Source organism: Stylophora pistillata, chromosome 6, assembly GCF_964205215.1.
Source record: "Stylophora pistillata chromosome 6, jaStyPist1.2, whole genome shotgun sequence".
Lineage (NCBI taxonomy): Eukaryota > Metazoa > Cnidaria > Anthozoa > Scleractinia > Pocilloporidae > Stylophora > Stylophora pistillata.
In genome coordinates, this window is record NC_142524.1 from 20,582,075 (window position 1) to 20,608,854 (window position 26,780).

Sequence of the window (26,780 nt, forward strand, 5' to 3'; positions counted from 1 at the left end):
ACGACCTAACTTTACCGACAGATCGAAACAGACCAATCACGACCGACTTACGTCACTTGAGTCTTACAGCCAATAACATCACGGCAAAACCAACCGATCATTTCACACGAACTGGAATAAGAACATTCTACTGACAACAATCATTCACTTGACTCTGATGATGACTTCCGCACAGGTTGTCGAAACGTCAGTCACTACCACCGACAACAGTCCTTCTCAGGACTACACTCACCCGGACGATCAGACTACACCTTCACATGAAGGACTTAAGTTAACAAAGTTTAGTTTTATTGTACCAAAATGTATCCCACGGCTTTGATACTCTTTCTTCGCCTCTGTGACTTAAAAAATAACGCCTCGTTTCCGCAAGATTTTGAGCCATTAGGGTGACTTCCCGTACCGAATCCAATGAAAGAATTGCACGAACGACAGTCGTTTTCGTTATTGCTAACAATACCAATCCTGACTTTAGAACGATCACCTCGAATACTAAAGGCATTAAACCCTTCCATGTTGCAGTTTTCCTGTAAAGCGGCCTGGCTGCCAATCAACTCTTTCCACTCGTCACGACCCAGTGTGGTGTTGCGGTATTGGCCATCAGCAATTAGTGAGTGCAGAGAGTCAGCCTGCTTGTTTATGAAGATGAACTTGAGCTGTTGATCGATCTTCATACTAAGACAGATCTTGGAGAAGGATGTGTTCCAGTAGGTGGGTAGCTTTGATTCCTGTTCGTCAAACCCAGTCTCTCCACCGGGAAGGTTGAATGCATCGAAATTGCTCCAATAATCTGCGTCATAATGGAAGGTGGTCTGAAATAAAAAATCAATTAATTTATGTATTTTCCCCGAATTGATGGATATTTGCTATCTACACCCTGTCGTGTATCAGCATTTATCAATTCCTTACTCATTGTTTTATTGCAGGACGTCTTCAAGAGCAAGTTCATTTTTTTTTCCAATTCAGACCGCCCAGGTCAGCACATGTCATATTTATACATTTATGAGGAGTTTTGCTGTGTTTTCATTTACACGCCAATCAACAGTCATTGGAACAGTAATCATTTGTAGAGTGGATAAAGATGATAGACGTCGCCATCGTTTAAAGAAATTCGTATCTCCCTATTGCAAAACCAAAACAAAACAAAAAAGAAAAACACCAGGATTTTGATTGTGTCATGATAACATTAAACTGATCCTCCCATAAGGCTGTTTAATCTCCATGATCCCCCTCATTGGTAATTTTTCTATAGTCCTTCCAAAATCATCCACCATATGTCACATGCATATCTTTAGCCTGCAACCTTTGGAAAATGAGCGATAAATGAAGTAAATCAATTAATAAACCTATGCACCTGGGAGCCGTCGATCTTCATAACCGGCGTCCATCCTCCATCTCCGCATCCAAAATCACCCATGTGACAGAAAACGGAGACTAGCTGGGAGTCAACAAGAAGAGTAACCACACCGCTCACATTGGTTCTTTTGAATCAAAATGAAAAAAGGAAACAATAATAATGTAAACAATGATGGAGAAATAAAACTAGAGCTTTTAATAATAATTAAAATTACAATTAAAACTGCAGTGGCAAAGATACTGAGTGATAGTGATAATGATTCAACAAATAGGCAAATTAATAGTTGATCACTCAGCAAAAGACATCAATAACTGCGGAATGTAAACAGAAGCCTTAGTTTATGGCAACAATGCACGGTTATTTGTCTGTACACATCATCTGTTCTGGAAAGTACACGGATTTAATTCATGCATACTGAGATTTCCACATGAAAAAAGCCCGCGTATAATTCGTACGAAAGGCATGGCCGACCGATCAGAAAAGCGAACGACTATGAAAATACATCGTTCGTTCAATCAGAGACTCGAATTTTTGTGCTTCACGGTAGAAGGCAATAAGCGCACGGCATTCTGTAAAAGCAAAATGAAAAAAGAAGAGCCAAGATTTGCTCTCCTTGAGGGAACAATAGAGGATATCATACATGTGCAAGAAAGTAAAAACACGACAGCAAAGACCGACAGAGACGTAAGCATACTGAACACCTTTCTACAAAGGAAGGTAGATCTCAGGAATGTTGCTCAGCTCAAAGAATTGCAGAGCGAAATCGTGGTCACCGTCAGAACCAAAGATGGTAATGACTACGAGAAAAATTTTATACAAACTGTTTTCTATGAACCCCCGCATTTTGATTTGCCTTTTCTCGAGGAGATTTTCGCATTGGTTAGTTTTAAAACGAGGCTGTCCCACTTTCTTTAAAAGTTTTCATACTTCATAATTGTAAGCTTCTGCAGCTCGCGATGCCATTTATAAATTGAATTTCAATAATATTGATTATCTTTGTCTCTTAAGTCTTTCCGTCAAAAATTAGCGTGTAAACAAATAAAAAGAAATAAATATATGCTGTCGTCATCAAAGACTGAATATCGCGCCACGTTGCGGATTTGGCGGTGTTCATAGTTAAATTTGCTCTTACGCTTAAACTGCTTCTAATCTTTCAAATGTGTTGGTCATTAAGAATAAATCTCAGTAAGTATGAAATTAAAACATCATACAATGGGAGGTGCTTGAACAATTTTTATTCACTCATTGCGATGTACAAAAAAACTCACTCGTTCGCTTCGCTCACTCGTAAGTATTCCTATGTATAGCAACTCGCAAATAAAAATCGTGCGTGCGCACTTTCCATGGGATAAACTATTTGTTTGAGGGCATAAGAAATTTTTCGCTTCTTCTGTTAGAATAGCAATACACTATTCTAAAGTGAATCGGTTTTTCTCACTCTTTTTTTTTTCTTTGAAGGTGGACTCTAGGTCAGACGACCCGGGTTCAAGTCCTGGCTGGGGCTTGACGTTGTGTCCTTAAGCAAGACGCTTCACTCACATTGCTTCGTCTTCTCGGATAGGAAGTAAAGCCGGAGGTCCCGTCTCCTGCATCTGTCAGTTAATTTGGTTAGGCAGGGGACGTTAAAGAACCCACATCACGAGATTACTGTGAGGTGGTCTGCCTTGTTTATTAGGAATTGGGGGGAGGGGGCATCTGTAAAATTTCCTCTTTATTAATTGTCTGGCAGTCTGGAAAAAGTCCCCCGCACAGTGTTGTAAAGCACATTAGAACATTCCATGGAAATGCGCTATAGAAATTGATATTATTATTAATATTATTATTATTATTATTATTATGATTATTATTATTATGATTATTATTATTATTATTATTATATTCGGTGACATGATGCGCTTAAACTAATCGCGGGCAGGTAGAATGTTTGATGTGCCAGGAAGAAAAAATCCGAATATTAATCCTACTTACATGTTGTTGTCATGAATTTCTTTACACGAAGTAGCTCCTGTAAGAAGTTTAAAACACCTCTGATTAGAAGGAAATGTAAATTTCGTTTAGTCATATTTCAATCCATCCTTGGGAAACTATAATGACTGCATAATTTGAATATATCAACAAAGTTGAAATGGTAAATTGGCCACCGTTACGATTATAAAAGCTGACGTTTCGAGCGTCAGCTCTTCGGCGGAGGGAATAGAGGAATTGTGGGTTGTGTGTGCTTTTAAAGGCAGAAAATGGAGCTACGTAATTGGTGGAAACATGGCAACGAGAAACACACGAAAAAATTAGTGGAATGTTCCCACCAATAACGTAGGTCCATTTTCTGCCTTTTAAAGCACACACAACCCACAATTCCTCTATTCGCTCCGACGAAGGGCTAACGCTCGAAACGTCAGCTTTCATAATCGTAACGGTGGCCAATTTACCATTTCAACTTTGTTGATATATTCAAATTATGTCGTTACCCCCACCGACGCAGCCCCAAACAGTTTCTTTACAAACTATCAGCCTTTGTAATGACTGCAATCTAATTGATTGACCCCGAAAACTTTTCATGTTCCGAAGCTCTGCATTGTGGCTAAAAACAGTTTATAGTTTTCATTTGCTTTGTTTGGTAGCATATATGTTTGCTTCAAGTACATCACTGACGAAAAAAAAACTACTTCGGGGAGGCGTCAATTGTTTTTGTTGTTGTTGTTGTTGTTGCTGATTCTACAATTTTTAAAAGGTTTTTAAAGGTGCACCATGCCAGCGTCTATATTTTTGTGGTAATTGGTGGGTGGTTGCTCTCGCAGTGGACGTATTGTAGCGTGTTGTCAGGCTCTGTGAAGGGCTGGTAGGTGTTTTTGTGCAATTACCACAACGAAAATACTCGCCTGCATCAACAAACGACCGTCATCCCTTTCATCCGACAAAGCATACTTCGACCAAGCCGCCCCTCCCCCTCGCATACCAAAAAGCACTCGACGAATGCGGATACCGGTACACTCTACACTATGAACCACCTACGACCAACAAATGAAAAAACAGACAACGGAACAACATACTCTGGTACAACTCCCATTCAGCAAAAACATCAGCACCAATATCGGACACAGATTCCTTACCCTAGCAGGCATGCACTTCACTCAAGACCGCAATCTTAGAAAAATCTTCAAGCGCAACACAATCAAGATCAGTTATAGCTGCATGAACAACACTAAACAGATCATCGGCAATCACGACAAATGCATTTTAAATTTATCGATTGAAGTTGTGACGATAGGTTTCCGCGCACAAACTTAATTTTCGCGGACGACACAACAATAACGGGGGGAACTAGCTTGGTAGAGACGACTCGGCAGCGAGAACGGGAACTCTTCACATTCTCTAGTGCAGGCGACCTCTTCAAAAGAGCTTTTACAAATAAGGAAGTCAGTAATGAGACAGCGTTTTGCTCCACAGTAATACTTTTATTCTAGGTCAGGACAACCACTGACATGGCCTCTAGCGTACTCAAGTTGGTAATCCCAGATGTAATCAAGGATGTGAACAAGGATGTAATCAACGATGTAATCAACGATGTAATCAACGATGTAATCAACAAAGCTTTACAACGTAGTTGCTGAAGTACTATCGAGCGCGTGGTCCTATCGTTTGCTAAATTCATAATATTTGAATAAGATTACAAAAGAACAGGAGTGGTCCCATTAAAAATAGGAAACTTAGGTGAGGATTCACAATTTGATATTAAAAACATACCTATACAGCAAGCAGCTTATAAAATAAGCTAAAAACAAGCAATTAAAGTTTTTGCTTATCTATGCAAGGTTGGTATTAAGTTTGGTTGTATGAAAGGAAATTGAAATCACTTGTATAAACTCGGCTGCCCACTACCATAAGAACTGATTTTGCCAGAAAGACCATTAACACTTATATTTGCCTAAAATGTCACTAGAATTGAACAACAAAAGTACCGAGATGCAGTTGTACAAGTTAAGTTGACTTTTCAAAAACTACTGCGGCTTTCTAATTTTTATAAAAAATAATAATGAAAGAAACTCGTATGAATTGAGAAAGGCTAGAATATCGAAAACGACGAATAAATATTTTCAAACAACTACACGGAAAAATCACTAAAATTTCCCGCAACAACGTAACAATGGGAAGCTCTGACGGCGTAGAAGTATGCGAACTAGTTGGTTTTTTGCCTTGAACGACCTTGCAAACAAATAGGGGACAAACAACATCCGACTCAACGGGGAAGACAGACTCGCCATTTTCTAGAACACCACAGGACCTCAAACAGAAAGGACACGGATAGAAATAACAAGATGCCGTAAGGAACACGGACTGAAAATAACAATTCAAAGCAACTTAAAATCAGTTGATTTTATCGATATCACACTCAACTTGACGAACGGACTCTTTCAACCTTACAAAAAACCGAACATCAACCCAAAACCTAACCACCCACCCATTATAATTAAGCAAATATCCGCAGCCATCAATCACAGATTATCAGCCTCATCATCCGACAAAGAAACATTCGACAAAGCTAAGCCTCTCTTCGACAAAGCCTTCAGATCAAGTGGATTCAACGAAAGCCTTCACTACTGCAAGAAAAACAGAACCGCACCCACGAAAAGAATCAGAAAAAGAAGCATCATCTGGTTTGACCTCCCATACAGCAAAAATGTCCAAACCAAAGTCTTTAACAAGAACAACGTGAAAGTAAGCTACAGCAGCATGCCGAACATGGGCAGCATCATCAATGCTCGCTAGATAACAACTGCTTCATCACCAGCGTAATCTCTCGCGTAATCCGCGACAGAAAACATGTTAATCGCAACTAGCAAAACACATCTAGAAACTCAAGGACAACAAGGAAAACTACAGGATAAGCTGGTCCCTCATCTCTTCAGCAGGAACCTACAACAATATTTCCAAACGATGCCACCTTTGCCTTGCTGAAAAAACTCCACATTAGTAAAGCCGACAAAGCAAGCAACCTCGACAAAAAAACTGAATTAATTTCCAAATGCCGCCACGAGAACAAATATTTCTCAATGAACATCGATCTCAGATTACAATAGATGCACCAATTAAACTATATATGTATGTACTTAAACTGAGGTATACTCTTCATTAATATCTGTCTGATTATCGTGTAAGCGTCACAGAAAAAGTTATGTCTCATGCATTAGTCCAATCTTCAAATTTATCACTCTCTGCGAACACATTGAGCAAGCAAGCAAACACAACCAAGATTTATAGATGTACATATATATATATACTTTTTATATATATTATATACTTTTTTATTGGAAAGTTTGAAATTAGGAAATCAGCCTATTTTGCTTGATTATCGCAAAATTAACGCTTACTTTCGCAATCTCTTCCACTTCCGATGAATCCAGGTTTACACGTACAGTTGTAAGACCCACTAGTATTGTTGCAATAGGCATGAGGACTGCACATGTGTAACCCCGCGAGACACTCATCGATATCTGAAGACATTAAAACAACAAACAGACAATCGACGAAAACATATGCGTGATAGGTCAGCAATATTACTTACTATTCATATTTAGCTTGGACAGCATTAAATAAATCTAAAGAAATATCAAATAAAAATATCAAATCTCATAAAATATATATATCTTATTAGACGGTTAGTTTTGTAGTATCGCTGAGTATTTTTACGAGTTGTGCCGTATTTCGTCAAAATACAAATAACGAGTAAAAATACTCAGCAATACTATCAACAAAACGTCTAATAAGTTATTTATTATCCAACACGCCAAACTGTTATTTCAGTGCTGGCGAATTTCGCGGATATTTATTTACGGGGAGTGCATGACTGAAGTATGCGAAGCGGAACGGAATTGGCGCGTTGTCGTGTTTCTGTTTCTATTTTCTTCATTTAATGAAGAATTTTTCTGGTCGTCAAGCTGTTTTTCTTCGTTCGATTCGTCTAATAAACTTTGAAGGCCGAAACAGTACTTTCTGCAGTTATATATATATATATATATAGTAGCAAATGGACTACTCAAGTGACGCACATATGGATTTTAATACAGCCTGTTTCGTAGACCAACAAAAGTTGATCCACTCATCAGTTAAACTCCAAACACACTGAGGCATCGTGGCGGTTAACTCTAACTCAGCAACGTGATCACATGACATTGTTTAAAAATTCAAATCTTGAAAACCGTGCGCGCGCCGATAATCGCTCCTTCGCCGTAATCGCTCCTTCATTGTCGAGCACTGTCATGGATCCTACGTTGCCTATTTCGCTTATATATATATATATATATATATAACAAGTATTCACCGAAGTGAAGGTGGTTAGTGGTGGATATTCACCGAGCCGCGAAGCGGCGAGATAAATATCCACCTCTAACCACCGACACTGAGGTAAATAGTTTTTTTAGTATATACTAAAACAGTGAGATAATATACACCACCAAAAACCGATTTTAATTCATACATTCCAGCAACGATTCTAACATTTTAACGAGCGGAAAGGACTGAAACAACAAGCCGCGCAAAAAGTTTTTATCGATGACTCTGCGTTAAAAATTCATCGATGTGATATCTTGCTGGTAGGACTGGGTGGCCCGAAACGATTCTAATAATTTGTTAAAATGGAGATGTGAGGTGTTGCCTTCTCGAGTTGTGGTGGAATTTGCCAGAATTATTTTCGGTCATAAACGAGGCAAAGGTTGTGTTTGCGACACTAGCTTTCGTCAAGAGGAAGAACAAGGGCTAGCGGATAAAGTGAGAAGGCATTTTGCAGCCAAACAGCAAGATCTCGCCTTGAGGTGTATTTTGAATGCAAACTTTTGATTTCTTGAGCAAGTTTTGATCTTAAGAGATCGACACTTTTTCAGTGTTGCTCTTGGAGTAGAATGCTGGGCAAGAGTACCATATAACCCCATACATTAATTATGTATGCGCGCTATTGTTTTTAAGACAATAACTTATTCCCAGGGGTTTAGCAGATATACATTACCAATAAGTACTTACTGCTTCAATAAAAGAGAAATTGATTGAGAGTAGCTTTTCCTTCCCTATGCTTGTCTCACTTTCTTCTCTCTTCTCCCCTTTATTCCCACTATTTTCTTTTTTTTTTTTTTTTTTCTTTTTTACCTTCTGAGCAGCCCTGCTGAGCCTGGAACCATTGCTCTTTAGTCAAAGCGTTATTACCAGACTATTACCAGCCTCTTGCCTTAACCACTATGCTACACAAATCGGTTAGGAGATCTCCAAAAATTACTTTTTGTTTTACCTTTCACTGAAAAAATTTTCATAATAATATGTGCCTTGATATAATGCCCGAAAGGTCCCCTTTGCACCAAATACTGCATTTCTTAAACCAACAAACAAACAATTGACAAACACATATAAATGATATGGTAGTTCAGCAACAATACTTGCTATTTATATTTAGTTTGGACAGCATTAATATTTGTTGTTGATAAAAACAAACATATATATATTTAACAATTATTCGCCGAAGGTGAGGTCAATATCGTCGAATAATCCCCGAGACGAAGTCGAGGGGATTATTCGACAATATTCACCGAGCCTGAGCATCATATGAGGAACCACTCGACCAATCAGATTGCTGGAAACTCTGTTCAGCTCTGAAATTTTACTATATATATATATATATATACATACTAATACCAATGAAAAACGAAAGTCCTCTTTTTCTTTGCTTTTGAGCCAGCGTTTCACCGCTATTGGGGCTCTTCAGGCATAGCAAAGCGTGTTTATTGACTTGTTACTTCACAGATGTAGTTGTAATTACAATAATAGTGGCTATTGAAAATCTCCTAGGAGAAACAGGTGATGTCCTGAGAAATAGAGTGACAGTTCATAAACAACAAATTAGAGACCCGCACACACGTATGCTGGGAGTCAACAAGCATGTTGATGAATATGCTGTGGGACTGACCCCTCAGTTCACTATCTTTCCCGTTTTACAAGATTCTCGGCCCTTCCGAGGTCATGAGAAAGAACAAGGAAAGATTTTTTATTTAACAATTATTCGCCGAAGGCGAGGTGAATATCGTCTAATAATCCCCAAGACGAAGTCGAGGGGATTATTCGACAATATTCACCGCACCTGAGGCGAATAATTGTTTTAGTATAATTTCAGAGCTGAGCAACAGAGAAATTTCTAAAATCATAACATTTTAGTAACATTTATTAACATTTTAGTTTAACATTTTATATAAACCGCGCGGAGCGGTTTATACAGCGTCATATAAGGAACCGCTCGACCAATCAGATTGCTGGAAACTCTTTGTTCAGCTCTGAAATTATACTAATTCGAAATATAAACCCGTTCTTAATGATTTGAAATTACGCTAATTGCTCGCGCGTGCTTCGAATTAAAAATAGCCATTATTATTGTAGTTACAATTAGATTTGTGCCGTAATAAGTCAATAAACACACTTTGCTATGCCTGAAGAGCCGCAACAGCGGTGAAACGCGTAGCGCAAAAGCAAAGAAAACAGAGCACTTTCGTTTTTCATTCGTTTTCGTATCTTCATTCGACACAGAATTTTACAGTTTCTTTATATATATATATATATATATATATATATATACATATATACATCCATCCATACAGACATATCTACACATACACATACACTAATATACACCTACACGTACACCTGCACACACACACACACACACACACACACACACACACACACACACACACTCAAGACAAATACACATACAATTTTTTCCACTTTCAGAGAATCCAGGTTTACACGTACAGCTGTAAGACCCTTTAGTATTGTTGCAACAGGCATAAGGACTGCAGGTGTTTAACCCCACGACACACTCATCGATATATGAAGACATTAAACCAACAAACAAACAAATGACGAAAACATATAAATGATATGGTAGTTCAGCAAAATTACTTGCTATTTATATTTAGTTTGGACAGCATTGATATTTGTTGTTTAAAAAAATGAAAAACGAAAGTCCTCTTTTCCTTTATCAACATCTTAGTTTAACATTTTATATAAACCGCGCGCAGCGGTTTATATAGCGTCATATAAGGAACCGCTCGACCAATCAGATTGCTGGAAACTCTTTGTTCAGCTCTGAAATTATACTAAATATATATATATATATGTGTGTGTTGTCGAGTAGAAAAATACGACGACTACGCTTTTATCGGGATAAAATACGACGACTACGTATTTATCGGGATAAAAACGTAGTCGTCGTATTTTTTTGCTCATCATATATCGCGCTCTACTTTTTTGTATCGAGCACAGTTATGCGGAAAAATCGAAACGCACACTTCCTATATAAATACATACATACATGCACACATGCATACATACATACATACATACATATACACACATACGCATACACATACACATACACATACGCATGTACATAATACATATATATACATATACCTATACATTAAACAATTATATAGGAAAATAAATATGAAAACTTCGCACTAAAACTTCGCACCACAGATCTGTTTCGAAAGGGTTAAAAGTCCTCGAAAGGGTTAAAAAAAACCCTTCCGAAACAGATCTGTAGTGAGAAGTTTTAGTGCGAAGTTTTAATTTTTATTTTCCTATATATAATTGTTTACAAAGCTCCATGACTGTAGCGCATTCTCCGATTCAAGGATAAGGTTTTTTACGTTTATACCTATACATTATATACATATACATATACATATGCATATGTTAGGAAATCCGCCTCGTTTGCTTAACTACCCCTAAATTAAAGCTTACCCTCGCAATTTCTTCCCCTTCCAGAGAATCCAGGTTTACACGTACAGCTGTAAGACCCTTTAGTATTGTTGCAACAGGCATAAGGACTGCAGGTGTTTAACCCCACGACACACTCATCGATATCTGAAGACATTAAAACAACAAACAAACAATTGACGAAAACATATAAATGATATGGTAGTTCAGCAGCATTATTTGCTATTTATATTTAGTTTGGACAGCATTGATATTTGTTGTTAAAAAAATCAAACACTAATACTTTTCTGTTGCCAGAAGAAAACCTTTCCAACAAAAAAGGAATGGACCTAGCAAATAAAAAACTTTGGAAAGAAAGAATAATTTGTTTTGATGTGACTTCGTTGATATAGATCTCAGCCCGTGTTCTGTTTCAATATACATTTTCCTGCTGAGGGGATGGATATTTCGGTTACTATCGCTTCCATGGACGAGTTTCTCATGTGAGCTTCATTATTACATCACATTTGCAAATAAATTTAACGCACACCTTTACAGTCTCGTCCATTTCCTTTGTTTCTCGTGATCACTATTTGTCTATCTGCTTTGTATCGATTTACAAAAGCACCGAGTGAGAGAGCTGTATTCAAAATTTAACGGCCGTGCAACCATCCAGTAAGTCACAAGCAAAATTGACTTACGAAACAGTCATATCTTCCTATTTTTCTTTCTTTGTTTATTGTTTGTTTTCTTTTCAATGCGGAAAGCTCTGCATGTGGGTAAAGATCTGTTTGCCTGTGGCTGCTTCTTTCCACTTACAATGTACCCCAGAAAAAGATATGTGAAGATGAATAAGACATTGAAGTTGGCAAGAAGTTATGAAACGAATAATTCGCCATCATTGAGTTTTATTGGTGAACAAACCGCAACAAATACCTGTTGTACTTTAGTTTTTAATGACTCGTAAGAACAATTTAAGCAACAAAAGGACAGAAAAAGCTCTGTTGTTATTTGAGACACACTAAAAAAGTAGCACTTAAGTTTTTCCTCAAAATATCAAAATAAAAGTTGTTTACCTTTTCCGCAAAGCGGACCCTCAAATCCCACGGTACAGAGACACCGGTAACCTTTCTTGGTGAATCCACTTTGACAAGTAGCATTATTCTTACAGGGATTTTGAACACAATCACTCTGACGGAAGAAACAAAATGTTGTCATTGTCATTATCACTATCATCGTTATAATCATTTTTATCATTTAATAGTCACCCGCACTGCTGCTGTCATCGCTATCGCCATCGTAATCCTTAGGGTCATAGTTGTCCTTGTCATCAAAATTATTAGTTCTTGCTAATGGTTTGACCATTGTTACTTAAATATCTAGTTCTCCATTTCTTCACTAACTTTGAAACACGTTGTATTTGAGAAGATATGGGTGTAGAGTACAGACACAATATTACTTCTAAAGAAAGACCGAAAACAACTCAAGTACCTTGGTAATTTAAGGAGATCATGAGATTATGAGTTCTAAAAAGAAAAAAAAATTAACCAAACTGACTTGTTAATTGAAAGTTATATTTACCTCAGCGGCGTGGTACGAATACTTCTCTCGGTCTATCAACTTGTCTTCGTGTCCTTCGTGAGTAACGTTATTCAGTTCACATTCATAGTTTCCATTTCCATCTGGAGGTGTATAAAGATTAATGCTGACACAATCGGGCTCCATATAACACAAGTTTTCGCAGAACGTGGCAACTGTTATTACTACGGTGCGAATGGTGTGGTTAATGAGGCGTTTTCCGTCAAATGCTTTCTCAGGCCCGAACTCCAAATTGCGACACTGGTCTGCAATACAGCTGTCTTTGAAATGAAAATAATAACTACAGTAAACGTAGTGTTATAGCTTATATTATGTTTAGCATTACGGAAAATATTGTAATGTTACGGTAATTGTTCAAAAGTAAAAGATAAACGAACTTCATGACTGTGTCTCGGGTTTATATACCTTTCTCCTAATCCCCGTCCCCTCCCCCCTCGTGTTTAGATAAGAGTATGTAAGCACTGTAAAAGTTCTCTAGTGCTCTTAAATTTTAAATTATTTCAATTACGTTTTGCCTCCCCAGACTTTCATTTTAAGTCTGACAGAAACGTTTCCTCTAAGCCCATTGAAGGGACCAGGCTTAAATGTGCCCACTTGACTTTTGGGCCTTTCTTCTTCCCATGATAAACAAAACGGATTTTCTTTTCATCGTCAATCTTAAATGTAACTTTAAGGGCTTCCTTTGAAGAAAGCTCGCGTTGGGAAGGAAGAAGAATAAGGGGCTTCAAGGTCTTTGGCAGAGGTTCTGACGCTGACTTTGTAATCGTCTGTGCCTCGTTCTGTAAATTCTAACATAATGCACATTTGTAAACACGAATGTAATACATCTTCAAAGTATTATCTGTAGGTTGGTGAGTGAAGTTTTTTTAACGAAAATTCTTCAGTGAATATATATGGAAAACGTTAATTTTCTGACTCAATAATGAATTTTTTGAAATTTTGGATGAAATTTCCACAAAATTAACGATGACTTATACTCAGGGTAAAAATAACTTGGATATGAGTCATACCGAAACTAACCTTGTGATCTGACAACCATGAGCATCATAAAGCAGAGTTGCAATAAAAGAAGGGAGACAGAAACGGAATACATGATATAGAGCACGGCTGGAGAAGTGTTGCCGGACTCATTAAACGTATGCTCACGTCGGTAAGATACGAAGTTTTTTTTTTTTTAATAAGATTCACTATAGCAGGTGAATTTTGAAACAATAGAAGTTGCAATCAAACCGTTTCATATGTCAGTTTTTCTTTCTATACAAAATTTTTTGGTTAGAATGTTGCTTGGTTTATCAATAATTTGCCTGTCAATATCCATAATGAAGTTTTGTCACATTATCCTGGGGTCTGACATGTTATCATGAAAAATTGCTAAAATAACACGTAATTATGCAACTGCGTTAGTCGTCCGCCAATTCGCCTCTACGAAAACCTTCATATCCATATATCCGTCACATTTTAGGAATGATTACTACAATTTCCGAAATAATACGCACACTGATATAAAAACCTTTATTGCTGAATTAACATAAATTGGACCGTCCAATTTTTGTTTCTTTTAATTGTAGACCACTCAGTTTAAAAAAATTCTTTAGGTTGAAAGAAGTGTTTTAAACCTGCTGGTCTAGAATTGTAAAAAAGTAATAATAATAATAGTAATAAGGCTTGCGTCACTCAGACTCCTACAATTTTATATTCAAAACAAAGTTTTGGAAACGTTTTTTCTCGTAAAGGTTGCAAAATTTCTTTCATAATTCACAAAATTTAATCCTCGTTGAAAATCCCAGCTCTACAGAAACGCATAGATGTAAACCTATTTTGTGAAAATGAAGCATTCATTTGATGACTTTCTTGTTTGTTTTTCGCTTGGACACATTCACAGCAGCTGGCATTATAAGCCTTTGTTAAATGACATACTTATCATGTTTTTTTTTTGGTGCTGCTGAGAACTTCTTCAGGAAATTAATTCCCGATAATTTTCAGCATCCACTTTAAAGTGTCTATACGGCCAACAGGGTTTTTATTGTTTTGGTATCTCTTTGAAAAAACCAGGAAAGATTTATTACTCGACGTTTCGGGGTCATCGTGACTCCATTATCAAGAGACTAGTTTAAAAACATGCAAATAAGGAAAGGTACAAGAATAGCATAAATTAGACTGAACGGCTTAAATAAACACCTTGGCGCGGATGGAATCCGTTTGCACGTTCACTGGTTGAAACTACAATCAAGCGGTTCGTTGAGAGAAGGATTTTATCTGCAGAACCCTGTCCATCACCAGACGTACCATCGGAGACTGTGAGATTAGTGTTACCCTTCAAGGACCAGTCGTCAGCTAATCATGTTAAAAAACAACTGAACAGTCTAAGCTCGAAGTTAAGCGTGACTGTCCAACCAGTGTTCGTTAGCCCTAAGCTCGATCAACAGCTTAAGCAACACGAAATTAAGCCCCCTATTGTTAACCAACAATGTGTCGTTTATGAATTTAAATGTAACCTGTGTGATGCAGGGTATGTGGGCTATACTCGTGGTCACTTACACGAGCGCGTAGAAGGGCACACAAGGAAATCATCTTCTATCTACAAACACTACCACCTCCAGCACAATAGTGAAATGCCTGAACGCTTGATCGAGCAATTCAACGTCATCACGAAATGTAACGGCAAATTTGATTGCCTTGTTAATGAAATGTTGTATATTCGCATGCGTAAGCCAACACTGAACGTGCAAACGGATTCCATCCGCGCCAAGGTGTTTATTTAAGCCGTTCAGTCTAATTTATGCTATTCTTGTACCTTTCCTTATTTGCATGTTTTTAAACTAGTCTCTTGATAATGGAGTCACGATGACCCCGAAACGTCGAGTAATAAATCTTTCCTGGTTTTTTCTATGCCTTTGCTTTAGCAAATCCCTGCTGATCAAATGGTATCTCTTTAACCTGTATAAAAGTATTCTAAAAAAAATTGATTCTGACCCCTCTTCACCCTAAAATCGAGCTCTATAGTTCCCGCTTCAGCCACGCCCAAGGAAGTTGACCGCTAAGGAAAGATTAGGGACTTTTAAGCAAACCATGACGGGTACGGCAACGAGAGCGTGGAAAAACAATAGATCTAATTGGCAGAACAATAGCCCAGCACGTGCGTTTTAAAACTTTGTACATCTCTTAGCCGTCCTTTGCAAAACAACAAAATTACCAAAATTTGCGTCGTCTGCGAAGCGAAACCGCGGAGGCAAATTATTTTAATTTACATTTGGAACTCAACGCTACTTTTATGCGTTATGTTGAGTTTGAGGTCTGGCGCCTTATGGAATGGTAAACACATGCAGCCATTTTCGAAATTCTAACTAAAAGTAGAAACTAATTCTTTAATTTTTTATTTAAAGTCCCTATTATTGATGAGTGACGTCACTCCAGGAGCGTCTCGAACGTCGTGCTGTTACTTTGCTTGACAAACGCAGTACTTTTACAACACATCTATCGCGCATATTTATGTCGCCGAAAACTCTTTACCTTACTGAAAAAACAGTGAAATGAACCACTGGCGGGATTTGGCGAGTTCCTGACTTGACATCACGACTCATTCCGAACCCAATCTCTTTTTTGCCATGACTCACGGTCACCTTCAATGGGCGTGGCTAAAGCGGGAAGTTTAAAGCTCGATTTCAGGGCGAAGACTCGCAAGAATCCAATTTTTATTTAAGAATACTTTTTTACATGTTAAATACATACCAAAACTATAAAACCCTGTTGGCCGTATAGACACTTTAATATAACATAACACATAGCATAACATTTATTCAGGAAGTTACAACGCAAATACAAAAAATACATCCTGAAAAGGGAAAATCGTGAGGTTAGCCCTGTATAAAAACAATTTCCCTAACTAAAAGCATACAAAAGATAAGATTTAATGGCTACAGATTCAATAAATATTTAATAAATATTCAGTAAATATTCAAATAAATTTTAAGCTTCGGAATATAAGGTGTTTTTATTGCAAGGAATGAATCTAGACAAACTCAAGACCATAAAATATATGTTATTGACCAGCCGGAGGTCCGTATTGAGAAAAAATGTGGCCGAGGTCTTGGATACCGCCCAAGGCCATAGGCCGAGTGCGGTACTCAAGACAGAGGGCACAGTTTTTCCGAATACGGACCGACCTACGCACATAAAAAAATGATTGCCTTAAGAACCCGCATAATTTATGGCTACAATTACGAGTTTAATTAATTACGGGAAAATCCTCCATAAAGTTAACAATTTGTTAGCAAGCGGATGATAAAGAAAACAGACGTAATCCAAACTTAAGAGGAAGTTTTCACCGAAACATTTTAATTTCTTAAGGTAGCCTTAAAGGCTTCCGAGCAAACTTTGAAGCATTTTTTGATAAGTAACTGTCACGATGTGACACCTGTCAATTGAAGAGGAAAGAAGCTTACGCTTTTGAATAAACAACAGAACTGGTACGACAAACACACACGAACTAAATGACTATGCGACGATCTTCTCGTAAAAAAACACTGGAGATCTTACGAAAAGTATTGTTTATTTCCAACGACGATTAATCTTCGAACATTTACCTCTGTTCCGTTTTGAAATGTCACGGAAAGTCAAATTGTAAGTGAATGCAAATGGGTGCTTTCGGGTTGTCAGTCTGCTTGTTTGTTTTCTGTAATGGTGTGTGTAAATCGGTTTTTCTTCCACCGAAAAGCTGAAGCCAATGAGACGCTTTCCAGCTAGATACAAGGAGATTTAATGCGGCTTTTATACATCGAATTCCTTGGGTTACTGTTGTGGAATTTACTGTAGAAATGTCCCAATTCAAAGGACTTGCAAAGAATAGGCGAAAGTGCATTTATAGAAGAACTCAAAACTTCGCTCAACGTTTCACAAACGAACAAATTTTGTTGAAGAATTCAGATATTAACGATTGAGAGTCATATCGATTAACGCAATCGTTAACTGCAACTACAGTCTCGTTTTAACTTTCTGAGTTACTTTTTGAGAAGGCTTATTAAATAACATGGATATATCAACTAAGTTGAAATGGTAAATTGGCCACCGTAATGATTAAATAACATTATTAAATAACAAATCGTTTCTAGGCCGCGTTTCAATCTTTATATAAACTAATTTAGTACCACAAAATTTATTTCGAAATCAATTTTTGCCGAAAAACCAAAGTGATTTGAGAGCGAGAGAGAAGAAAGAATTAATATTGTTTATCGCCAAAAGGTCGTGACCGAGGTCTCTGCTCAAAAATTTTGCCCAGCTGGCAAAATGAGATATAATTGTAAAAAATTGCAACGAAGCTTGAGATGTTTTGCAAAGTGACTCAAGTGAAACGAATATCGCCCGCCGTGAGCGGGCCGGATGGGGAGAATACTGCTCGCTCTCGGAACCAATCAGATTGCAGGATTCGTAGAATACCGCCCGCTCACGAACTGAGAAAAAATAAGTTGTGATATTTAGCCAAGTTATGAACTTTCACTAAATACGCAAGTTTGACTTCTTTGATCGCAGAGATCGTTGATGAAACGAAAGTTGTTATAGTTAAAATTGTTGATTTTTTTATCATTATTGTAACCATTCTTTTATTTATATATATTTTTTACCTTAAAGTGTATATGACACGAAATTTTTTTTTTCGTTGATAGCTAGTTCCATGTGTATAATAAACGGTTTGAGAGTTTAAAATGAATGAAACAATTTTTTTGGTCGATTTTTAGCGCCCGAAACACGCTAAATTTATGTGTAAAATTGTTCCCGGAGACTGGGCCGAGAATTGGGACTCGTGACGTCAGGTTGTTTGATCCTATGATTGGCAAGGTCAACAACTTTCAGTGTTTTCCTTGTAACACGCTGTGATTACTCGCTCAATTCTATCGTTTCACGCTTCGAAATGTCCAGCGATTCCGAGAGTATTGAGTCGTCTGACTCTATAGAAAGTATGGATTGTGGAATAAGCGACAGTTCTGAAGAGGAATGGGGAGTTATCACTGGTGTGATAGCTCCATATCAAGATGAGCCGCTCGCGGACGAGAACGACGAAGAAACAGGCGTTTCGAGCGAACAAACCGATGTTGATGGACTTACCCCGTCAACTCTGGAGGCTAGATACGAGAGAACTGTAGACGTAGACTCCTGGTTAGTAAAACTGGTCCTTTAAAATTCCTTGTATATATACTTATAGCAAATCTTTGTTAGACAACAATTCATTTTTGCTGTCTTCTTCAGGTGTCGCTGCAAGCAATGTAATACCGGGACGTTAGTTGGTTCCCTGGAGTTTCGATGTTGCAGAGAGGTAACAAATTCATCTGCAAAGATGGTATTTGATGGTTCCATTGAACGGATAAAATGCATCACACAACACGAGGACTACGATGCGATTAGGAACCGCGCAGTTCTTCTCCAAGTGGCTCCCTTGTTGAGAAACCAGGATGGTGGGACTTACCGTCGCCGAGGTGGAGTCAGAAAACGAGTCAGTACATTTTTAGTAAAAACATAAATAAAAACATACAATGTGTAAACTAGCATAATCACTTTGCTGGGCATAAAACATTAAGCTTCAGATAAATCAGGGTAAATTAAGGCACCTCAAGCTATAAAAGTTGACCAAGTTAAGTTAGATTTTGCATTTACTTGGACTTTTATCTGATGCACTGACCTAAGGTAAAACAGGAACTAATAAGATTGCTTGCAAAGTAGCTTGTAGGAAAATGTAAGCTTGAGAAATGCCCTGCAGTTCATTATCAATTCCTAAACATAAATATTTTTTATTTGAATGTGTGTGTCATGGGGAGGTGAAAGGCAGGGTCCTGTAGCAATGTAGAGCATTCTTACACACCTTCCTATATAATTTTCATTGTGCTTTTACTCTAGGTTCATTAGAGCTGTTGCATACCGATGGACCACAAGGTGGCTTTGTGGCTACATGGGCTGGGATAACAGAAGACCACTACCAGCCTGTGTTTACCATAATATCAGAACTAAATACCAGTCACAAAAATTAATACCAGAGGTTTTGCTGCTGCTCATGACAGAGACTAGCATAGTACACGTAATCAAACCTATGACATGATTGTTCTACACTGATTGTCTCGGTAAACAACAATTTTCAAATTGATTTTCATGGGTGGTTGTTTCTTGTTCTATTGTTTGGTAATGTATGGACTGTGAACCAGAAACAGCTTAGGTTCTACATGCACACTAGTTTGACTAAATTTAAAATTTCAACTTGTTGTAGGTACAGTGCAAATATTGTAAGTCGATGAGTACAGTGCAATGCAGGCATGGAAAATTTAAAGTAAGAAGGAAAATTGTACCACGCAGAAAACCTTCCTGTGACAAAAGTTTGGTCACTTTATTTTTTGCAACGGCTTTTGTGACTTCGCAATGGTTTTTGTCATATTGAGCAATTGTAAGGTCGTCTTGAAGTGGGTTGACTGCTGCTTGAGGTATTGTCACTGATAGACATCTGTAGTTTCGCCTGCTCTGCTTCTGTAAAATAAATAAATTTATTTAATTATGTTAGTGCATTTTTAGTTTGTTTGTTTAGCATCCTTTTACTATGGAAAAAACATGTAGAAGATATCCTCCGTGGAGACAATCACATTGTGCATTACCATGATGGCAAACTTGTTCCCAAGGTCTATCTTTTCCCCAGTTCTAGTGGGTGGGAAGAAGATAGACCCTGAGGACAAGGTTGCATGACAGTTGGTACGTAGAACATTATGTCATATTTGAACATTGCGCTTCATGAGCTTTGAAGAGTCAAAGCAAACTAACCTGGTGGAAATAGTGACGTTTTCTTCGTTGCCTTTCTTGCCTGGTAAAACTTTACAGCATCCTCTTTATTTACTCTGTCTGGGAACTGCTGGTTGAGGGGTTCTGGTACCCTTGCTGCATACTTCTCATCTACTTTCTTCATTTCTGCCTTTGGCAAGGTGAAGAGAAGATTCTTCAGTGTGTCAACATACCCTGAAAAGATCACAGCCCAATTCATATAAAATGTCGACGTCATTTGAAAAACGTGCAACAGTGTTTTATCAGATATAAGGAAACAAGGTGAAGCAGAGTCCTTTACACAAGATGCTGGTCAATAGTACTTATCATAGTAAAAAGAGTGATCTGACTCTTAACAAAAGAGCATAACATTTCCTACACTTAGTTCAGTGTAGCCACTGTAATTTTAAAATCATAATGGTCAATAATTACCATAGCTAGGTGGAGATGCCACCTCTCTAACAACCTCTTCTCCCAGTTTAAATTTTGGATAAGTCACCCGAATGTATTCTTTTCCATCGCTTGATGTTTGGGTTTCTCTTCTGAGGTTTTCATTAAAATGCAAGCTTGCCAGTATATGCCTAGAAAATTTTACTTTAGATGAGCGAACACATGAAAATCTGAAAATGAGATTGTGTATGATAATGGTTGGAACACAAGGGAAAGAACCAAGGAAAGGAATTAAGGGGATGGGAATGTGATAAATGATAACAAATACTGTTTTGTGTAGTTGCATACATTGTAGACATGTTGCATGATGTCTGGTCAATAGATCATGTGTAACATTTAGCAGTCACATACCCATTCATTTTCAAAAATGACAGTTTTGAGCTAAAAGTGCAATACTAAACACTACTTTGGCCATAAAACTTCCAGGAATACTATATCTGCAGAGTGTAAAAGGAAAAGGATAAAATATTGTTTGCAACATATTTAGGTGGGAGTCACTGTAATACAACATATACATAGCTACAAAAAGAACCTAACCAAGAGTAACAAATCAACTTGGGATGCCAGGTGTTTAGGGTGGCATGGAAGCCTTCTAGGCAACTTGTCTGGGCATCTGGTGAGAGTTTTTTTATGTCATTCAGAAGGATCTTTGTCAACAGCAATTTCAATTTGTCATATGCTGCCGTGCCTACCAAAGTATTATTGAACAATTTTAAAATGACACACTACATTGTACATTGTTGAGATTAGAGGATGTAATGTGAACATGTTGATGATTCACTAAGGTATAGGTTTTAGCAGTTCAGTTTGCTTTCAGCACGGCAAAACCGCAATTAGACACGGACATTTTACACATAAATGCTTCCAAAAGAATAGGTTATTTACATCAGAAAAACTTACACATGTTAATGTTTATGATCGGAGATCACGAGAAAACGCTTACCTGTCGCCTTTTGCGATCTGTCAGAACTTCAGGACCTTCTGGTAGAACTGCATGTCTTGTTGGAACAGAGCCCTTGATAAGAACTTTGTTCCGTTTTATCTGCGTCATACCGTCCAGCGAAAATGCCAAGCTGCCCTCGTAACAACTTTGCTCAAAGTGAGCCGAACACAACGAGGCATGTTTGGCAACAGGTTCGCCGAAATCAACTCGGTGCCGCTGCACGAATTTCACCCATTGGGCTCTCACTGTTGGATTTACAGGAAACTGGTGCATCGAAATACCTGGTGTGTAGCTGGTACTCGTACAGCTTCTATTGTTGGGCGCCCCAGCCACACAATAACGTCCACCTTTCCGTACTGGCCTATTCTTTTCCGCCATAGACCACTTTCATAAATGGCTGCCGGATTAATATTCTTTTGTTTAAACTTAAATTTTCCCGAGTGGCCTCGCTTGAGATAATGTATTCTTGTGAATTTTGTACTGAAGAACGAGGCCACCCTGTCAAATTTATATGTATACAAAAGAATTGTAATGCGGCAGCCATTTATAAAAGTGGTCTACTGAGTCAAACAACCTGACGTCACAGGTAAAGTTCACGTGACCTTTTGGCCGCGCGTTCGAGGGGACAAATTTCAAGCCAACTTAGCGCGTAGTTTAAACGAAAACTATGTATTTATAATTATTTTCAACGATTTTTAACTCTCGAACCGTTTGTTATATATATCGAACTAGCAGAAAACAAAAAAAAAAATTTCATGTCATATACACTTTAAGAATAAAAGTTCTCATTTGAAAACCATGGACTGCTTTGTATTCACTGAACTATGAAAGCAAACTCTTTGTTCCGATTCCATCGGCAAACGTTTATCTGATCCATAAATAGCTCAAACGCTCTAACGAATGAAGTTAACAAGGTGAGTGCCGAATCCATTTAATCTCTATTTCTTCTTTAAAAAAAGTGGGAAAAAATGTTTTTTTAATCATCACAGAGCACCGTAGGGAATCCGAAATGTTTAGCGATTACAGGAAATTATTTCAGCGTCTTAATTGCACATATGCAAAAAAATGACCATCAAATAGAAGAAAATTTATTTTGAAATAAAGTATTAGTAGAAAATCAACTGATTTGGCGTACGAAACAAAGTCTTTTATAAGACCTATTAATATGCTCTGTTTCTCAATATGTTTTAAACTACTTTCGTTGCAAATAGAAAAGCCTTAACTGTGCTATGTTCTGTTGCAAAGCGAGCAGGAAGCTCCGAGAGCACGAAACTAAAGAGTAGTGTAGGGAGAAACGCTAGACGAGTTCGAATGTTTCTCCCCACTTCTTGAGTGCTCTAGCCGCTTCCTAAGTGTTTCACAACAGCACAGAGCACATTCAAGGCTTCTCTATTTGTTTTATAATAACGAATCGGTTGAATTCCCCGAGCATCACACTCAGTTTTCAAAACAAACTTAATTTCGAGAGTGAACAAAAGTGTCGTCAGTATGCTTTTTACTCTCATAAAGCAGCCTACAATAAGCCAATCAGACCCTCGTTAGAATGGTTAAAGTAATCTAATTGGTTGAACGTGACTGAGGCTGTCAAAAATGTCAAGTTCACAAACCATCAAAGTTCACAATCTAAAACATTCCACCAAATGAAGTTAGTTCGCTCAGCAGAATTTATCACTTTTGCCGAAAGTTTTTTTAGTCTTAATGCTTAATCTGAACGTAAACTGTTCAGTGAAATTGCAGTCCCCTAACATCGCCATCAATTGTATGAATTGTAACAGTCATGCTAGTTTGGATATATTTTCAAGTTTCATCATATCTGTTTTGTTCCCTTTTGTTTTAAAACGCGAAACTAGAACTTATATATAATACACGAGTGTTAGTGAATTCTATTACCGTATTTAAGTTTACCTTCACCGGACTGTCCATTTCGTCTTTGAGGATATTAGTCTCTGCACATGTTTTCAAATTTTTTAACGATATTTAATTGGTGGTGTAGGAGAAGAAGCCTCGTTTCAACAGTACTTTCCATCAACAGTTTTGACTGTTAAAAATGATTTTACTGCACATTTTGAGTAATTATAGGTGGTTTGAGTGCAGAGCTTTGTCTGCATGTTCGCTCGGCACACATGTTACTCAAACGTAAGATGGAAGGAGGATTCACTGATGTCTCCTGAAGAAGGGTCTTCCAAAGACAAATATAATGCTATGACAAATACAAAATGAAAGGAAATCATTGGGGAGCAAATATGGTGGCGTCTACATGCTTCAAATACGCTCTGCAAAGAATGTCAATTTTCTTCCTCTGTTACATCATAGTACGAGGGCTTCCTTCTATAGAAACATCTCTTGGACCAGCATCTATCTCCAGCTCATTTTCCGAGGGCAATTGACTTACCCAAGCCGAAATAACATCAGCTACCCCAACTAAAGTGAACCAACTATGGTCTCTTCATTTCCGCAATTGACAAAGACCTGCTATCTTCTGTGATATTCTACACTTGCTGCCCTAATACTCATGGCTGGCAATATTTCTCCAAGCCCTGGTTGGAATCGCACATGTCATAGAGGAAAAAGTCCTGTCCTTGTGTGCACAAGAAATTTAAAATGTCTCTCCTTAAAAGCACGTAGCTTGATGAGTCATTATAAAAAGAATAACATGATAATCTCTAACCTAAACTGCTTTCAAGATCCAGCCGGCCAGTATATTCGGAAAATGCTGACTTAGTTGGGGTCTACAAGACATGGCTCAGTGATAACATCAAAGATTCAGAATTACTTCACTCTGGTTACACCATTTTCAGGAAAGATCGAATTGACAAAGTTGGTGGAGGTGTTCTTATTGCCATACAAACTGATACTTTTGAATCTATATATTAGAGTAATGAAACAACCCTCAACAGGACCTGGAGACCCTTTCCACTGAGATAACAACTCAAACTAACCAAACAGTATGTTTTTGCTGCTGTTATCGACCACCGGACAGTGAACAAGATTGGATGGATAAATTTAAGACTTTTATGAACCAAATTTGTGATTATGACTCTTTTGGTGATTTTACTTAACCTAAAATCCTGTGGGACTCTCCATGTAACGCCAATGGTGTCAATGAGGAATGCTTTGTCGATCTACTGAACGATCATTTACTAACACAACCAAACAAATCACTTACGCAGGATATTAGATGGATAGATAGATAGACAGATAGATAGATAGATAGATAGATAGATAGATAACTTTATTTCAAAATCGCTAAGTGGAAAGTACCGTCCGCAGATCTGTCATGCATTTAAAGAACATCATCCTTTATAGAACACATTAAAAAATCTGATAGTCACAACAATTACCGAAAGTTTAATTTTTTTCATAATTAGTTTAGATGTAGTTTGAGATATTCAAAAGCCTTGTAAAGATTGTTTGTAAGTCTCTCATACGGCGAAGATGTGTTATCGATAGTAAAGGCGAAGATTCGAATATTCTGAACGTTGCACTCCGAAGTAGTTGCATTTTCTTTCAACAAAAGAGTGGATTTTTTTTAATTACTCAACTGTTAATTATTTTGACGCAGTTTTCTCTCTTTTTTTAACTATTCCAGTTGAAGATCTACCTGGGAAATTGGACAACATTCCCCCTTTTAAGTTGTGACAACGCTATCTTTAAATTTTTTTTTTTTTTTAGGCTCTGAGAGTAATTTTTTCCCGAAATGAATTAGACGAAATACATATGTAACCATATGTAGGCTCCACCTCTGACCGAATTTAAAGTTAGATTTCGTAACCACAAATCGAACAAGCTGAAGAGCAAAAGAACTTGTGAAATGGCAATTCATTTCAACGACTCTAAACACGTAATTTCTCAAATCAATTTCATTATTATTGAACAAATTAGGTCTTTTGAAACTGCCGCACACCTTAAACGATTATTACTCACCAGGGAGGCCTATTGGACCGAGCAGTTATTTACCCTTAATCCTCATGGTCTCAACAAACGGCGGGAATCTAGATCCAAACACCGCATTCATTACTACAATTGTGCAGCTTCTATTTTCCCAATATGACACATTTCATTGTATTTTATTCCGTTATCGCTAATAATTAAGCTAGATTCTTCTTTTTGCCTTTTTATTGTTCTACTTTTCTCAGTTTGTAATTTAGACCTCTATTGTATTACGTTACCTCAATATTTGTATTGTATATAAGCCGCTCACAATCATTGTAAACCGCTTTTTAGTTTTTACCTTTTAACCTGAGGAAGGTCGAACGGCCGAAACGTCGTCCATTAAACTAGTCCAGAACAGTCAAGAATTGGTCTCTTCGTTACGTCGACCTTACTGTACACTTAATTACAAATTCACGTCGAGACACTGTATCCTGTGGATCCTCTTACTGGGAGTTCATCGTTAGGTATGCCAATTTTAAACAGCCTCTATATATATATATATATATATATATATATAGATAGACAGATAGATATATGGAAAAAGCTAAATTTCTGACTTTATTATGAATTCTTATAATTTTTTAACATTTCCATAAAATTAACGATAGTTCAAACTCATGAATGAATTGGATGTAAGTTATACTGAAACTAACCTTGTGATTTGACGACCCAGTGTGTCATGAAGCAGAGTTTCAATGAAAGAAGGGCGATAAAAACGGAATGCATGATACAGAGCACGGCTAGATAAGTTTTACCGGACTCATTAAATATATACTGGCCACTGTAAGACGCGAAGTCACTTCCTAATAAGATTCACTGTAACAGGTGAACTCTGAAACAATAGAAATTGCTGCCAAACTGTTTCGTATGTTATAATTTGGATATATCAACAAAGTTGAAATGGTAAATTGGCCACCGTAATGATTACAAAAGCTGACGTTTCGAGCGTTAGCCCTTCGAGCGTTAGCCCTTCGTCAGAGC

General features: G+C 37.6%; 2 protein-coding genes and 1 pseudogene across 9 annotated transcripts in view; 1 reads left to right on the plus strand and 2 right to left on the minus strand.

The window, feature by feature from the left end:
* Positions 1-26,780, minus strand: part of LOC111342407 (uncharacterized) — a 70,956-nt gene that overhangs the window by 37,333 nt on the left and 6,843 nt on the right. Inside the window, exons 1-8 of one of the 3 annotated variants that reach the window (XM_088762673.1) lie at positions 13,706-14,075; positions 12,668-12,945; positions 12,163-12,277; positions 11,132-11,254; positions 6,721-6,843; positions 3,323-3,359; positions 1,352-1,478; positions 1-809 (exon numbers count right to left, since the gene is read on the minus strand). The exon at positions 1-809 is cut by the window's left edge and continues 680 nt beyond it. The exons of 1 other annotated variant lie outside the window; for it this stretch is intronic. In XM_088762673.1, the coding sequence (XP_088618799.1) occupies positions 288-809; positions 1,352-1,478; positions 3,323-3,359; positions 6,721-6,843; positions 11,132-11,254; positions 12,163-12,277; positions 12,668-12,945; positions 13,706-13,778 (1,398 nt within the window). In that variant the 5' untranslated portion in view covers positions 13,779-14,075 and the 3' untranslated portion in view covers positions 1-287. Of the gene's footprint in view, positions 810-1,351; positions 1,479-3,322; positions 3,360-6,720; positions 6,844-11,131; positions 11,255-12,162; positions 12,278-12,667; positions 12,946-13,705; positions 14,076-26,780 lie in introns of those variants that run through there. One more of the 3 variants, XM_088762671.1, reaches the window with a different exon arrangement.
* On the plus strand, positions 18,300-20,221 carry LOC148728704 (uncharacterized; annotated as a pseudogene). Its single transcript, XR_016002301.1, has 3 exons — positions 18,300-18,835; positions 18,926-19,169; positions 19,571-20,221. The product of XR_016002301.1 is annotated as an uncharacterized LOC148728704 (transcript).
* On the minus strand, positions 20,027-22,641 carry LOC148728705 (THAP domain-containing protein 2-like). 5 transcript variants are annotated; one of them, XM_088762707.1, is made up of 5 exons: positions 21,867-22,616; positions 21,275-21,360; positions 20,906-21,054; positions 20,477-20,668; positions 20,027-20,188 (listed from the first exon to the last, which is right to left on the minus strand). In XM_088762707.1, the coding sequence occupies exons 2-5, from the start codon at positions 21,280-21,282 to the stop codon at positions 20,094-20,096; spliced, it is 444 nt and encodes a 147-aa protein (XP_088618833.1). In that variant the 5' UTR covers positions 21,283-21,360; positions 21,867-22,616; the 3' UTR covers positions 20,027-20,093. The 5 variants fall into 5 exon arrangements, 4 of the variants coding, with proteins under 4 accessions (XP_088618833.1, XP_088618836.1, XP_088618834.1 ...); XR_016002303.1 differs by lacking the exons at positions 20,027-20,188; positions 20,906-21,054 and having other exon boundaries at positions 20,530-20,668; positions 21,867-22,639; XM_088762710.1 differs by lacking the exons at positions 20,027-20,188; positions 20,906-21,054; positions 21,275-21,360 and having other exon boundaries at positions 20,532-20,668; positions 21,867-22,640.